Source organism: Oncorhynchus mykiss, chromosome 16, assembly GCF_013265735.2.
Source record: "Oncorhynchus mykiss isolate Arlee chromosome 16, USDA_OmykA_1.1, whole genome shotgun sequence".
NCBI lineage: Eukaryota > Metazoa > Chordata > Actinopteri > Salmoniformes > Salmonidae > Oncorhynchus > Oncorhynchus mykiss.
The window spans coordinates 4,839,271-4,853,237 of NC_048580.1; the positions used below are offsets into that span (position 1 = coordinate 4,839,271).

General features: G+C 47.8%; 1 protein-coding gene across 1 annotated transcript in view; it reads left to right on the forward strand.

Moving 5' to 3' along the window:
• Positions 1-13,967, forward strand: part of LOC110491218 (zinc finger MIZ domain-containing protein 1) — a 333,151-nt gene that overhangs the window by 199,073 nt on the left and 120,111 nt on the right. The window contains exons 3-4 of the mRNA XM_036945991.1: positions 388-503; positions 8,245-8,358. Coding sequence (XP_036801886.1) covers positions 435-503; positions 8,245-8,358 — 183 coding nt within the window. The 5' untranslated portion in view covers positions 388-434. The remainder of the gene's footprint in view (positions 1-387; positions 504-8,244; positions 8,359-13,967) is intronic.

A 13,967-nucleotide genomic window follows, 5' to 3' on the forward strand; every position in this document is an offset into this window, starting at 1 on the left:
TCTCTCTCTTCTCGTCCAGAGGTCACTAGTTTAATGTCTTTGTCTCTCTCTCTCTCTTCTCGTCCAGAGGTCACTAGTTTAATGTCTTTGTCTCTCGCTCTCTCTTCTCGTCCAGAGATCCCTAGTTTAATGTCTTTGTCTCTCTCTCTCTTCTCGTCCAGAGGTCACTAGTTTAATGTCTTTGTCTCTCTATCTCTTCTCTTCCAGAGGTCACTAGTTGAATGTCTTTGTCTCTCTCTCTCTTCTCTTCCAGAGGTCACTAGTTTAATGTATTTGTCTCTCTCTCTTCTCTTCCAGAGGTCACTAGTTTAATGTCTTTGTCTCTCTCTCTTCTCTTCCAGAGGTCACTAGTTGAATGTCTTTGTCTCTCTCTCTCTTCTCTTCCAGAGGTCACTAGTTTAATGGCTGGAAGGTAGAGGCCAAAGAGGGACATAATGACCTCCATTCCGTCGATGGACAGACACATCCAGCAGACCATCGACCGTCTGTTATGTATCAAACAGGTGAGTTTCCACTTGTTTCCAACATGGTCCCTGATGGACGAAAATTCACTAACTAGTGTTTATAAATAGTTACAGCAGCATTTCCCAGACTGGATCCTGGGGACCCCAACGGGGGATTTTTCTCAGGCTCTCGCCTGCAACATCAGTTCTGTTGTACTCGCAGATAATATTTTTACAGTTTTGGAAACTGTAGAGTGTTTTCTATCCCAAGCTGTCAAATATATGCATATTCTAGCATCTTGTCCTGACAAAATATCCCGTTTACTATGGGAACGTTATTTTTCCAAAAATGAAAATACTGCCCCCTAGTCACAATTTAATTAGGAATGAGATTCCACAAATTAACTTTTAACAAGGTACACCTGTTAATTAAAATGCATTCCAGTTGACTACCTCATGAAGCTGGTTTAGAGAATGCCAAGAGTGTGCAAAGCGGTTTCAAAATAGTTGCGTTTATACTCTTAGTTTTATAAAAAAAAAAAAAAAAAAATCACCCTTTTTCTCCCCAATTTCATGTTATCCAATTGGTAGTTACAGTCTTGTCTCATCACTGTTACGGACTCAGGAGAGGCGAAGGTCGAGAGCCGTGCGTCCACCGAAACACAACCCAGCCAAGCCACACTGCTTCTTGCCTGCTTAACCCGGAAGCCAGCCGCACCAATGTGTCGGAGAAAGAACCGTACACCTGGTGAACGTGTCAGCGTGCACTGCACCCGGCCAACCACAGGGGTCGCTAGAGAGCGATGGGACAAGAACATCCCTACTGGCCAAACCCTCCCCTAACCCGGACGACGCTGGGCCAATTGTGCGCCGCCCCATGGGTCTCCCGGTCGCGGACGGCTGCGTCCGCGTAAACGTGTAGTAATCATTTGTTTACATTAGCAGGTTAGCCTAGCAAGCTATCTAAACGTGTAGTAATAATATTTTTTACATTAGCAGGTTAGCCTAGCAAGCTATCTAAACGTGTAGTAATCATTTGTTTACATTAGCAGGTTAGCCTAGCAAGCTATCTAAACGTGTAGTAATATTTTTTTTACATTAGCAGGTTAGCCTAGCAAGCTATCTAAACGTGTAGTAATCATGGCTGAATACCAACCTGGCAGGCCACGTGCTCAGGGGCCTCGAACCTCACTCAGACATCACAATCATGGCACAATGAGTAGAATTGCAGAAAATGTGGGTTAAAATGTAAAAAAAAAAAAAATATTTTCTTTCCACCACATGGTAAAATGGGTAGAATTGCATTAAACTTGCTTTAAAACAGCAACATTTTATTTAAATTGCGTAGAATTGGCCATCAAGAGGACCACCCACACCTAACCAAATCTAATTGGTCAATACATAGGGAATAGGGAGCCAATTAAGGACACAGGTTGTAGATAAAGAAATACAGGTTATCTGTTCACAACAATGTGTTCTGTGCTTTTGGTTCTGTTTCTATGGGTTGTAATGCACACCACTCAAAACACTGTAGCATTTACTGTTGCTTGTAGTATCACTGTATAAACACATGAGGAGAGAGGAGTCTAATACATTACGTCTCATGGGGGGGGGGGGGCAGAGCTACTGCTGTTGCAATGCATTCTGGGCTGCTGCTGCTGCTGCTGCTGCTGTGCTAAGTGAGCGAGTTTATCCGGATGCCACACACACACACACACACACACACACACACACACACACACACACACACACACACACACACACACACACACACACACACACACAGAGAGAGAGAGAGACTAGCACAACAGTGGTGGTCGGTGCCATTAATGATGAGGGAGCACGGCCTTATTTCTATTACAGCATATTGGATGACTGTCATTCATATTCCATTCACCCAGTTCAATGTAACATCAATAGGTTTAGGTTACTGTCATTCCTATTCCATTCACCCAGTTCAATGTAACATCTATAGGTTTAGGCTACTACATGATACTCACATTTTCCCTTTATCCATCATGAGGTTGCTACAACCTAGCCTATGAATGAACGTTTACAACATAGGTGCACACAGGTTGAGAGAATTTTGAGTAAATTAGGTGAAAGACATTGACACATTCAATACAGACTTGCCCGCATCTAGCTGACCTAGGGTGTAATCATTAGTCCAACGGTATCACCTCTTGTCTGCATCTAGCTGACCTAGGGTGTAATCATTAGTCCAACGGTATCACCTCTTGCCTGCATCTAGCTGACCTAGGGTGTAATCATTAGTCCAACGGTATCACCTCTTGCCTGCATCTAGCTGATCTAGGGTGTAATCATTAGTCCAACTTTTGCAAACGAGAGTTTCTATTGGACAAATTTGGGTATGTTTTTCCCGCATTTCATTCGTTTTTCAACAGAATCGGCTAAATGAATACACGCAGTTCACTTACATAGCAGCCACGTACAGATAATCACTTTGCTCGTTGTATACACCGTTTTCGGGAAGTATTCAAGACCTCGTGACTTTTTCTACATTTTTGTTACGTTACAGCCTTATTCTGAAATGGATTAAATTGTTTTTGTTTACGTCCTCAATCAACACACAATTCCCCATAATGACAAAGCAAAAAAAACTCAAATAGCACATTTACATAAGTTTTCACCCTTTACTCAGTACTTTGTTAAAGCACCCTTGGCAGCGATTACAGCATTGAGTGTTCTTGGGTATGACGCTACAAGCTTGGCACACCTGTATTTGGGGAGTTTCTCCACGTTCTTCTCTGCAGATCCTCTCAAGCTCTGTCAGGTTGGATGGGGAGCGTCACTGTTATGAAGGGTAATAGATGAGGTGTTATGAAGGGTAATAGACTAAATATTATGAAGGGTAATAGACTAAATGTTATGAAGGGTAATAGATGAGGTGTTATGAAGGGTAATATACTAAATGTTATGAAGGGTAATAGATGAGGTGTTATGAAGGGGGTAATAGACTAAATGTTATGAAGGGTAATAGACTAAATATTATGAAGGGTAATAGACTAAATGTTATGAAGGGTAATAGATGAGGTGTTATGAAGGGTAATAGACTAAATGTTACGAAGGGTAATAGAGGAGGTGTTATGAAGGGGGTAATAGACTTAATAGATTTATGTTGATTAAACCCTTGATACAGGCTAATAGGGGCTGCAGGTTAGCCTAGTGGTTAGAGTGTTGGACTAGTAACCGGAAGGTTGCAAGTTCAAACCCCCGAGCTGTCGTTCTGCCCCTGAACATTGAGTTAAGAATTTGTTCTTAAACTGACTTGCCTGGTTAAATAAAGGTTAAATAAAAATAAAATAATACACACTAATTTGTCAATCATTTTGTCTGTAAGGTGGCTGCATCCCGAGACATACATGACAGTATCAGTCCGTGTCTCTCCGTGTCTCTCCGTGTCTCTCTGTGTCTTTCTGGCTGTTCTGGAGTGTGTAAACATGTTGGAGCAGTCTCTCCGTGTCTCTCCGTGTCTCTCCGTGTCTCTCCGTGTCTTTCTGGCTGTTCTGGGGTGTGTAAACATGTTGGAGCAGTCTCTCCGTGTCTCTCCGTGTCTCTCCGTGTCTCTCCGTGTCTCTCCGTGTCTCTCTGGCTGTTCTGGAGTGTGTAAACATGTTGGAGCAGTCTCTCCGTGTCTCTCCGTGTCTCTCTGTGTCTTTCTGGCTGTTCTGGAGTGTGTAAACATGTTGGAGCAGTCTCTCCGTGTCTCTCCGTGTCTCTCCGTGTCTCTCTGTGTCTTTCTGGCTGTTCTGGAGTGTGTAAACATGTTGGAGCAGTCTCTCCGTGTCTCTCCGTGTCTCTCTGTGTCTTTCTGGCTGTTCTGGAGTGTGTAAACATGTTGGAGCAGTCTCCCGCCCAGGGGATAGTATATGTCTCTTGGCCACTAGTTAGGCTTGATTGGTGGGTTTTGGCTGGAGAAAGAGGCAACATCTGCGAGGTGGCAGTGCCAAGCGAGCGCAGCAAGAGCAGCAGCCGTTAACACACTTGGTGTGACCAATTGTTCTGAGTGCAAAGAACAGTAATCACTACAAGCCACAGTGATAATGTGTTGGACAGTAATCACTACAAGCCACAGTGATAATGGTGTTGAACAGTAATCACTACAAGCCACAGTGATAATGTGTTGAACAGAATCACTACAAGCCACAGTGATAATGGTGTTGAACAGTAATCACTACAAGCCACAGTGATAATGTGTTGAACAGTAATCACTACAAGCCACAGTGATAATGGTGTTGAACAGTAATCACTACAAGCCACAGTGATAATGGTGTTGAACAGTAATCACTACAAGCCACAGTGATAATGGTGTTGAACAGTAATCACTACAAGCCACAGTGATAATGTGTTGAACAGTAATCACTACAAAGCACAGTGATAATGGTGTTGAACAGTAATCACTACAAAGCACAGTGATAATGGTGTTGAACAGTAATCACTACAAGCCACAGTGATAATGGTGTTGAACAGTAATCACTACAAGCCACAGTGATAATGGTGTTGAACAGTAATTACTACAAAGCACAGTGATAATGGTGTTGAACAGTAATCACTACAAAGCACAGTGATAATGGTGTTGAACAGTAATCACTACAAGCCACAGTGATAATGGTGTTGAACAGTAATCACTACAAGCCACAGTGATAATGTGTTGAACAGTAATCACTACAAAGCACAGTGATAATGGTGTTGAACAGTAATCACTACAAAGCACAGTGATAATGGTGTTGAACAGTAATCACTACAAGCCACAGTGATAATGGTGTTGAACAGTAATTACTACAAAGCACAGTGATAATGGTGTTGAACAGTAATCACTACAAAGCACAGTGATAATGGTGTTGAACAGTAATCACTCAATCCACAGTGATAATGAGGTTGAACAGTGATCACTACAATCCACAGTGATAATGGTTTTATGTTTTACCTCCTTTATACATAACATATCCCTCCAAACAATTCCTCCTTCTCTCTATATATATATGTATCTCTCTACTTCCCATCTCTTCTCCTCTCTCTCATCTACCTCTCTTCTCTCTCTCTCTCTTTCTACATCTCATCTCTCCCTCTCTCTCTCATCTACCTCTCTCTTCCCTCTCTCTCTTCTCCATCTCTCCTCTCTCTCTCTTTCTCTCTCTCTCTCTCTCTCTCTCTCTCTCTCTCTCTCTCTCTCTCTCTCTCTCTCTCTCTCTTTCTACATCTCATCTCTCCCTCTCTCTCTTCTCCATCTCTCCTCTCTCTCTCTCTCTCTCTCTCTCTTTCTACATCTCATCTCTCCTCTCCATCTCTCCCTCTCTCTCCTCTCCATCTCTCCTCTCTCTCTTTCTCTCTTTGTCTCCTCTCTCTCCCATTTACCTCTCTCCTCTCCATCTCTTCTTTCTCTCTCTACATATCCTCTCTCTCTCCTCTCCATCTCCTCTCTCTCTCTCTCTCTCCTCTCCATCTCTCTCTCTCCTCCATCTCCTCTCTCTCTCTCTCTCTCCTCTCCATCTCTCTCTCTCCTCTCCATCTCCTCTCTCTCTCATCTACCTCTCCCCCCTCCCCCTCCCCCCATCCTTCGTACACTGATTGAGTGTGTGTTTATCTTCCAGTCTAATCTATATTTAGCATCTCTGAATGTGAGTTTCTCCAGAGCTGACTCTATCCAACAGCAGGATTCACATGCTCTTAACCCCCTTCACACACACACACACACACACACACACACACACACACACACACACACACACACACACACACGCACACACAGTGCACAAACATACACCCGCCCCTACCCTGAACAAAGATTTACTCTGCAGGGAAATGGTCTAGGACTCCACATGAAATACACACAAGACTGGTTTCATCTGGCCCTTGTCAAACGCTGCCTTTACCAATGGATTTGGAGGCTAATCAAATGCTGACCTCTACTGCCACCTAAAGAGAAGAAGACAAACCTTCTGACTGTAACTAGTCTGCTGCTTCCCCCCCCCCCCTTCCTGTCTCTTACAGAGGAGAGGAACAGACCTGGTTTTAAATAGTATTAGAAATCATTTAAAATACTCGATCTGGGCTCGATTTAGCCCGCCTGGCTCAAACCTGAACCAATAGAATAGAACTGTAAAACTGCAAAGCAAACCCAGTCCACCTGGCTCTTCGTGCAGGCTAGAGCAAACGCAGACGGTAATTGAAATATGTTGAATACAGATTGAACCCAGGTGTGTTGGAGGAGTTGGAAATCAAAGCAAGCATCTTCAGTTCAACATGACAAGCTGCGCTGTGTGCCTTTTTGATGCTGCTTAGCTGTGGACTGGGTTTCTTATTTGTAACCTAGCAAGCACAACCCCAAAGGGCAAAGCAACGTGTGAGTATAATCTCTCTGCAGAAAGGCAATAAACTGCTTCAGAGAGGAGAGGAGAAGAGAAGACAGGAGAGAGATGCCTTATTGTCCCTTTATTTAACTAGGGATTTAATCACATTGAGATTGACATCTGTTTTAATCTGGGATTTATTCACATTGAGATTGACATCTGTTTTTTAAAAATGACACAATGTACCACACCATTATTAACACAATGTACCACACCATTATTAACACAATGTACCACACCATTATTAACACAATGTACCACTACATTAACACAATGTTCTGGAAGAATATTGGACGTGTACCTTATTTCTTATGTTTATTCCTTAATGTCAATAAATACATGAGTTTACATTTTTTTTGCATTTAGTGCTTTTCATTGTTCATTGTTTTATTGATTCGGCCCCTGTCGTTTTACTGTTACGGTGTCCTTGGTAACACAGACACTCTCTCTCTCTCTCCCTCTCTCTGTCCTTCTCACTCTCTCGCTCTCTCTCGCTCTCTGTCCTTCTCTCTCTGTCTTTGTCTCTCTCTCTCTCTCTCTCTGTCCTTCTCTCTCTCTCACTCTCTGTCCTTCTCTCTCTCTCTCGCGCTCTCTGTCCCTCTCTGTCCCTCTCTCTTTCTCTGTCCCTCTCTGTCTCTCTCTCTGTCCCTCTCTGTCTCTCTCTCTCTCTCTCTCTCTCTCTCTCTCTCTCTCTCTGTCCCTCTCTGTCCCTCTCTCTCTCTCTGCCTCTCTGTCTCTCTCTGTCTCTCTCTCTCTCTGTCTCTCTCTGTCTCTCTCTGTCTCTCTCTCTCTCTCTCTGTCTCTCTCTCTCTCTCTGTCTCTCTCTCTCTCTCTGTCTCTCTCTCTCTCTCTGTCCCTCTCTGTCCCTCTCTCTCTCTGTCCCTTTCTGTCCCTCTCTGTCTCTCTCTGTCTCTCTCTCTCTCTCTGTCTCTCTCTGTCTCTCTCTCTCTCTCTCTCTCTCTCTGTCCCTTTCTGTCCCTCTCTGTCTCTCTCTGTCTCTCTCTCTCTCTCTGTCTCTCTCTGTCTCTCTCTCTCTCTCTCTCTCTCTCTCTCTGTCTCTCTCTGTCTCTCTCTCTCTCTCTGTCTCTCTCTGTCTCTCTCTGTCCCTTTCTGTCCCTCTCTGTCTCTCTCTGTCTCTCTCTCTCTCTCTGTCTCTCTCTGTCTCTCTCTCTCTCTCTCTCTCTCTCTCTCATAGCAGGCTGAATAATATGATGTGTGTACACTATACATTAATCTACATACTATAGAAGTGCTATAGAATTATAGTATATAATATTTTCTGGTTACATAGAATCATCTAGGTTAAATGCACTAATAATCTTCTCCTGTAACCTCACACACGGAAATGTGTTTGTGACCTTTGACATTTGTCTGTTATTTGACCCTTTAACGACCTTTCCTTTATGTTTGTACCTCTTGTTCTTCCTTAGCACTTACAGAACCCCGCCAACTTCCAGACGGCAGCGACAGAGCTGCTGGACTGGTGCGGTGACCCCCGGGCCTTCCAACGACCCTTTGAGCAAAGCCTGATGGGATGTCTAACGGTAAGATATTAAACGCCAGCGTGGCTGCTGCCCTCTCGTCCCCTGTGTGTGTGTGTGTGTGTGTGTGTGTGTGTGTGTGTGTGTGTGTGTGTGTGTGTGTGTGTGTGTGTGTGTGTGTGTGTGTGTGTGTGTGTGTGTGTGTGTGTGTGTGTGTAAAGTGTCGCAAGGACAGAGGAGCAGAGTTTAAACCACTGCAGCATTAGAACTCATTGTAACTCGGGGAAAGACCGAGAGGAGGGAGGAAGGAAGGAAAGTACTAGCATAGGTGGGAAGAAGTACCCTATTGTCATACTTGAGTAAAAGTAAAGATTCCTTAATAGAAAATGACTCAAGTGAAAGTCCCCCAGTAAAATACTACTTGAGTAAAAATATTTATGTTACTAAAATGTTAAAAAATACTACTTGAGTAAAAATATTTATGTTACTAAAATGTTAAAAAAATGTACGGGTCGGCAGGTAGTCTAGTGGTTAGAGTGTAGGGACGGCAGGTAGCCTAGTGGTTAGAGTGTAGGGACGGCAGGTAGCCTAGTGGTCAGAGTGTAGGGGAGGCAGGTAGACTAGTGGTTAGAGTGTAGGGACGGCAGGTAGCCTAGTGGTTAGAGTGTAGGGACGGCAGGTAGTCTAGTGGTCAGAGTGTAGGGACGGTAGGTAGCCTAGTGGTTAGAGTGTAGGGATGGCAGGTAGCCTAGTGGTTAGAGTGTAGGGACGGCAGGTAGTCTAGTGGTTAGAGTGTAGGGATGGCAGGTAGACTAGTGGTTAGAGTGTAGGGGCGGCAGGTAGCCTAGTGGTTAGAGTGTAGGGACGGCAGGTAGCCTAGTGGTTAGAGTGTTGGGACGGCAGGTAGTCTAGTGGTTAGAGTGTAGGGATGGCAGGTAGACTAGTGGTTAGAGTGTAGGGGAGGCAGGTAACCTAGTGGTTAGAGTGTAGGCGCGGCAGGTAGACTAGTGGTTAGAGTGTAGGGACGGCAGGTAGCCTAGTAGTTAGAGTGTGGGGACGGTAGGTAGCCTAGTGGTTAGAGTGTAGGGGTGGCAGGTAGCCTAGTGGTTAGAGTGTAGGGACGGCAGGTAGTCTAGTGGTTAGGGTGTAGGGACGGCAGGTAGCCTAGTGGTTAGAGTGTAGGGACGGCAGGTAGCCTAGTGGTTAGAGTGTAGGGACGGCAGGTAGCCTAGTGGTTAGAGTGTAGGGGAGGCAGGTAGCCTAGTGGTTAGAGTGTAGGGGAGGCAGGTAACCTAGTGGTTAGAGTGTAGGGACGGCAGGTAGACTAGTGGTTAGACTGTAGGGACGGCAGGTAGCCTAGTGGTTAGAGTGTAGGGACGGCAGGTAGTCTAGTGGTTAGAGTGTAGGGACGGCAGGTAGCCTAGTGGTTAGAGTGTAGGGGAGGCAGGTAGCCTAGTGGTTAGAGTGTAGGGGAGGCAGGTAGCCTAGTGGTTAGAGTGTAGGGTCGGCAGGTAGTCTAGTGGTTAGAGTGTAGGGGAGGCAGGTAGCCTAGTGGTTAGAGTGTAGGGACGGCAGGTAGCCTAGTAGTTAGAGTGTAGGGACGGCAGGTAGCCTAGTGGATAGAGTGTAGGGGAGGCAGGTAGCCTAGTAGTTAGAGTGTAGGGACGGCAGGTAGCCTAGTAGTTAGAGTGTAGGGACGGCAGGTAGCCTAGTGGATAGAGTGTAGGGGAGGCAGGTAGCCTAGTGGTTAGAGTGTAGGGGAGGCAGGTAACCTAGTGGTTAGAGTGTAGGGACGGCAGGTAGACTAGTGGTTAGACTGTAGGGACGGCAGGTAGCCTAGTGGTTAGAGTGTAGGGACGGCAGGTAGTCTAGTGGTTAGAGTGTAGGGACGGCAGGTAGCCTAGTGGTTAGAGTGTAGGGACGGCAGGTAGCCTAGTGGTTAGAGTGTAGGGACGGCAGGTAGTCTAGTGGTTAGAGTGTAGGAACGGCAGGTAGCCTAGTGGTTAGAGTGTAGGGACGGCAGGTAGTCTAGTGGTTAGAGTGTAGGGACGGCAGGTAGCCTAGTGGTTAGAGTGTAGGGACGGCAGGTAGCCTAGTGGTTAGAGTGTAGGGACGGCAGGTAGCCTAGTGGTTAGAGTGTAGGGACGGCAGGTAGCCTAGTGGTTAGAGGCGGCAGGTTGCCTAGTGGTTAGAGTGTAGGGACGGCAGGTAGCCTAGTGGTTAGAGCGTAGGGACGGCAGGTAGTATAGTGGTTAGAGTGTAGGGACGGCAGGTAGCCTAGTGGTTAGAGTGTAGGGACGGCAGGTAGCCTAGTGGTTAGAGTGTAGGAACGGCAGGTAGCCTAGTGGTTAGAGTGTAGGGACGGCAGGTAGCCTAGTGGTTAGAGTGTTGGGACGGCAGGTAGCCTAGTGGTTAGAGTGTAGGGACGGCAGGTAGCCTAGTGGTTAGAGTGTAGGGACGGCAGGTAGTATAGTGGTTAGAGTGTAGGGACGGCAGGTAGCCTAGTGGTTAGAGTGTAGGGACGGCAGGTAGCCTAGTGGTTAGAGTGTAGGGTCGGCAGGTAGTCTAGTGGTTAGAGTGTAGGGGAGGCAGGTAGCCTAGTGGTTAGAGTGTAGGGACGGCAGGTAGCCTAGTAGTTAGAGTGTAGGGACGGCAGGTAGCCTAGTGGATAGAGTGTAGGGGAGGCAGGTAGCCTAGTAGTTAGAGTGTAGGGACGGCAGGTAGCCTAGTAGTTAGAGTGTAGGGACGGCAGGTAGCCTAGTGGATAGAGTGTAGGGGAGGCAGGTAGCCTAGTGGTTAGAGTGTAGGGGAGGCAGGTAACCTAGTGGTTAGAGTGTAGGGACGGCAGGTAGACTAGTGGTTAGACTGTAGGGACGGCAGGTAGCCTAGTGGTTAGAGTGTAGGGACGGCAGGTAGTCTAGTGGTTAGAGTGTAGGGACGGCAGGTAGCCTAGTGGTTAGAGTGTAGGGACGGCAGGTAGCCTAGTGGTTAGAGTGTAGGGACGGCAGGTAGTCTAGTGGTTAGAGTGTAGGAACGGCAGGTAGCCTAGTGGTTAGAGTGTAGGGACGGCAGGTAGTCTAGTGGTTAGAGTGTAGGGACGGCAGGTAGCCTAGTGGTTAGAGTGTAGGGACGGCAGGTAGCCTAGTGGTTAGAGTGTAGGGACGGCAGGTAGCCTAGTGGTTAGAGTGTAGGGACGGCAGGTAGCCTAGTGGTTAGAGGCGGCAGGTTGCCTAGTGGTTAGAGTGTAGGGACGGCAGGTAGCCTAGTGGTTAGAGCGTAGGGACGGCAGGTAGTATAGTGGTTAGAGTGTAGGGACGGCAGGTAGCCTAGTGGTTAGAGTGTAGGGACGGCAGGTAGCCTAGTGGTTAGAGTGTAGGAACGGCAGGTAGCCTAGTGGTTAGAGTGTAGGGACGGCAGGTAGCCTAGTGGTTAGAGTGTTGGGACGGCAGGTAGCCTAGTGGTTAGAGTGTAGGGACGGCAGGTAGCCTAGTGGTTAGAGTGTAGGGACGGCAGGTAGCCTAGTGGTTAGAGTGTAGGGACGGCAGGTAGCCTAGTGGTTAGAGTGTAGGGACGGCAGGTAGCCTAGTGGTTAGAGTGTAGGGACGGCAGGTAGCCTAGTGGTTAGAGTGTAGGGACGGCAGGTAGCCTAGTGGTTAGAGTGTAGGGACGGCAGGTAGCCTAGTGGTTAGAGTGTAGGGACGGCAGGTAGCCTAGTGGTTAGAGTGTAGGGACGGCAGGTAGCCTAGTAGTTAGAGTGTAGGGACGGCAGGTAGCCTAGTGGATAGAGTGTAGGGGAGGCAGGTAGCCTAGTGGTTAGAGTGTAGGGGAGGCAGGTAACCTAGTGGTTAGAGTGTAGGGACGGCAGGTAGACTAGTGGTTAGACTGTAGGGACGGCAGGTAGCCTAGTGGTTAGAGTGTAGGGACGGCAGGTAGCCTAGTGGTTAGAGTGTAGGGATGGCAGGTAGCCTAGTGGTTAGAGTGTAGGGACGGCAGGTAGCCTAGTGGTTAGAGTGTAGGGACGGCAGGTAGCCTAGTGGTTAGAGTGTAGGGACGGCAGGTAGTCTAGTGGTTAGAGTGTAGGAACGGCAGGTAGCCTAGTGGTTAGAGTGTAGGGACGGCAGGTAGTCTAGTGGTTAGAGTGTAGGGACGGCAGGTAGCCTAGTGGTTAGAGTGTAGGGACGGCAGGTAGCCTAGTGGTTAGAGTGTAGGGACGGCAGGTAGCCTAGTGGTTAGAGTGTAGGGACGGCAGGTAGCCTAGTGGTAGAGTGTAGGGACGGCAGGTAGCCTAGTGGTTAGAGTGTAGGGACGGCAGGTAGCCTAGTGGTTAGAGTGTAGGGACGGCATGTAGCCTAGTGGTTAGAGTGTAGGAACGGCAGGTAGCCTAGTGGTTAGAGTGTAGGGACGGCAGATAGTCTAGTGGTTAGAGTGTAGGGGAGGCAGGTAGCCTAGTGGTTAGAGTGTAGGGGAGGCAGGTAGCCTAGTGGTTAGAGTGTAGGGACGGCAGGTAGTCTAGTGGTTAGAGTGTAGGGACGGCAGGTAGCCTAGTGGTTAGAGTGTAGGGACGGCAGGTAGCCTAGTGGTTAGAGTGTAGGGACGGCAGGTAGCCTAGTGGTTAGAGTGTAGGGACGGCAGGTAGCCTAGTGGTAGAGTGTAGGGACGGCAGGTAGCCTAGTGGTTAGAGTGTAGGGACGGCAGGTAGCCTAGTGGTTAGAGTGTAGGGACGGCAGGTAGCCTAGTGGTTAGAGTGTAGGAACGGCAGGTAGCCTAGTGGTTAGAGTGTAGGGACGGCAGATAGTCTAGTGGTTAGAGTGTAGGGGAGGCAGGTAGCCTAGTGGTTAGAGTGTAGGGGAGGCAGGTAGCCTAGTGGTTAGAGTGTAGGGACGGCAGGTAGCCTAGTGGTTAGAGTGTAGGGGAGGCAGGTAGCTTAGTGGTTAGAGTGTAGGGGAGGCAGGTAGCCTAGCGGTTAGAGTGTAGGGACGGCAGGTAGCCTAGTGGTTAGAGTGTAGGGGCGGCAGGTAGCCTAGTGGTTAGAGTGTAGGGGCGGCAGGTAGCCTAGTGGTTAGAGGCGGCAGGTTGCCTAGTGGTTGGAGTGTAGGGACGGCAGGTAGTCTAGTGGCTAGAGTGTAGGGACGGCAGGTAGCCTAGTGGTTAGAGTGTAGGGACGGCAGGTAGACTAGTGGTTAGAGTGTTGGGACGGCAGGTAGCCTAGTGGTTAGAGTGTAGGGACGGCAGGTAGCCTAGTGGTTAGAGTGTAGGGACGGCAGGTAGTTTAGTAGTTAGAGTGTAGGGACGGCAGGTAGCCTAGTAGTAAGAGTGTAGGGACGGCAGGTAGCCTAGTGGTTAGAGTGTAGGGGAGGCAGGTAGCCTAGTGGTTAGAGTGTAGGGGCGGCAGGTAGCCTAGTGGTTAGAGGCGGCAGGTTGCCTAGTGGTTAGAGTGTAGGGACGGCAGGTAGTCTAGTGGTTAGAGTGTAGGGACGGCAGGTAGCCTAGTGGTTAGAGCGTAGGGACGGCAGGTAGTATAGTGGTTAGAGTGTAGGGACAGCAGGTAGCCTAGTGGTTAGAGCGTAGGGACGGCAGGTAGTCTAGTGGTTAGAGCGTAGGGACGGCAGGTAGCCTAGTGGTTAGAGCGTAGGGACGGCAGGTAGTCTAGTGGTTAGAGCGTAGGGACGGCA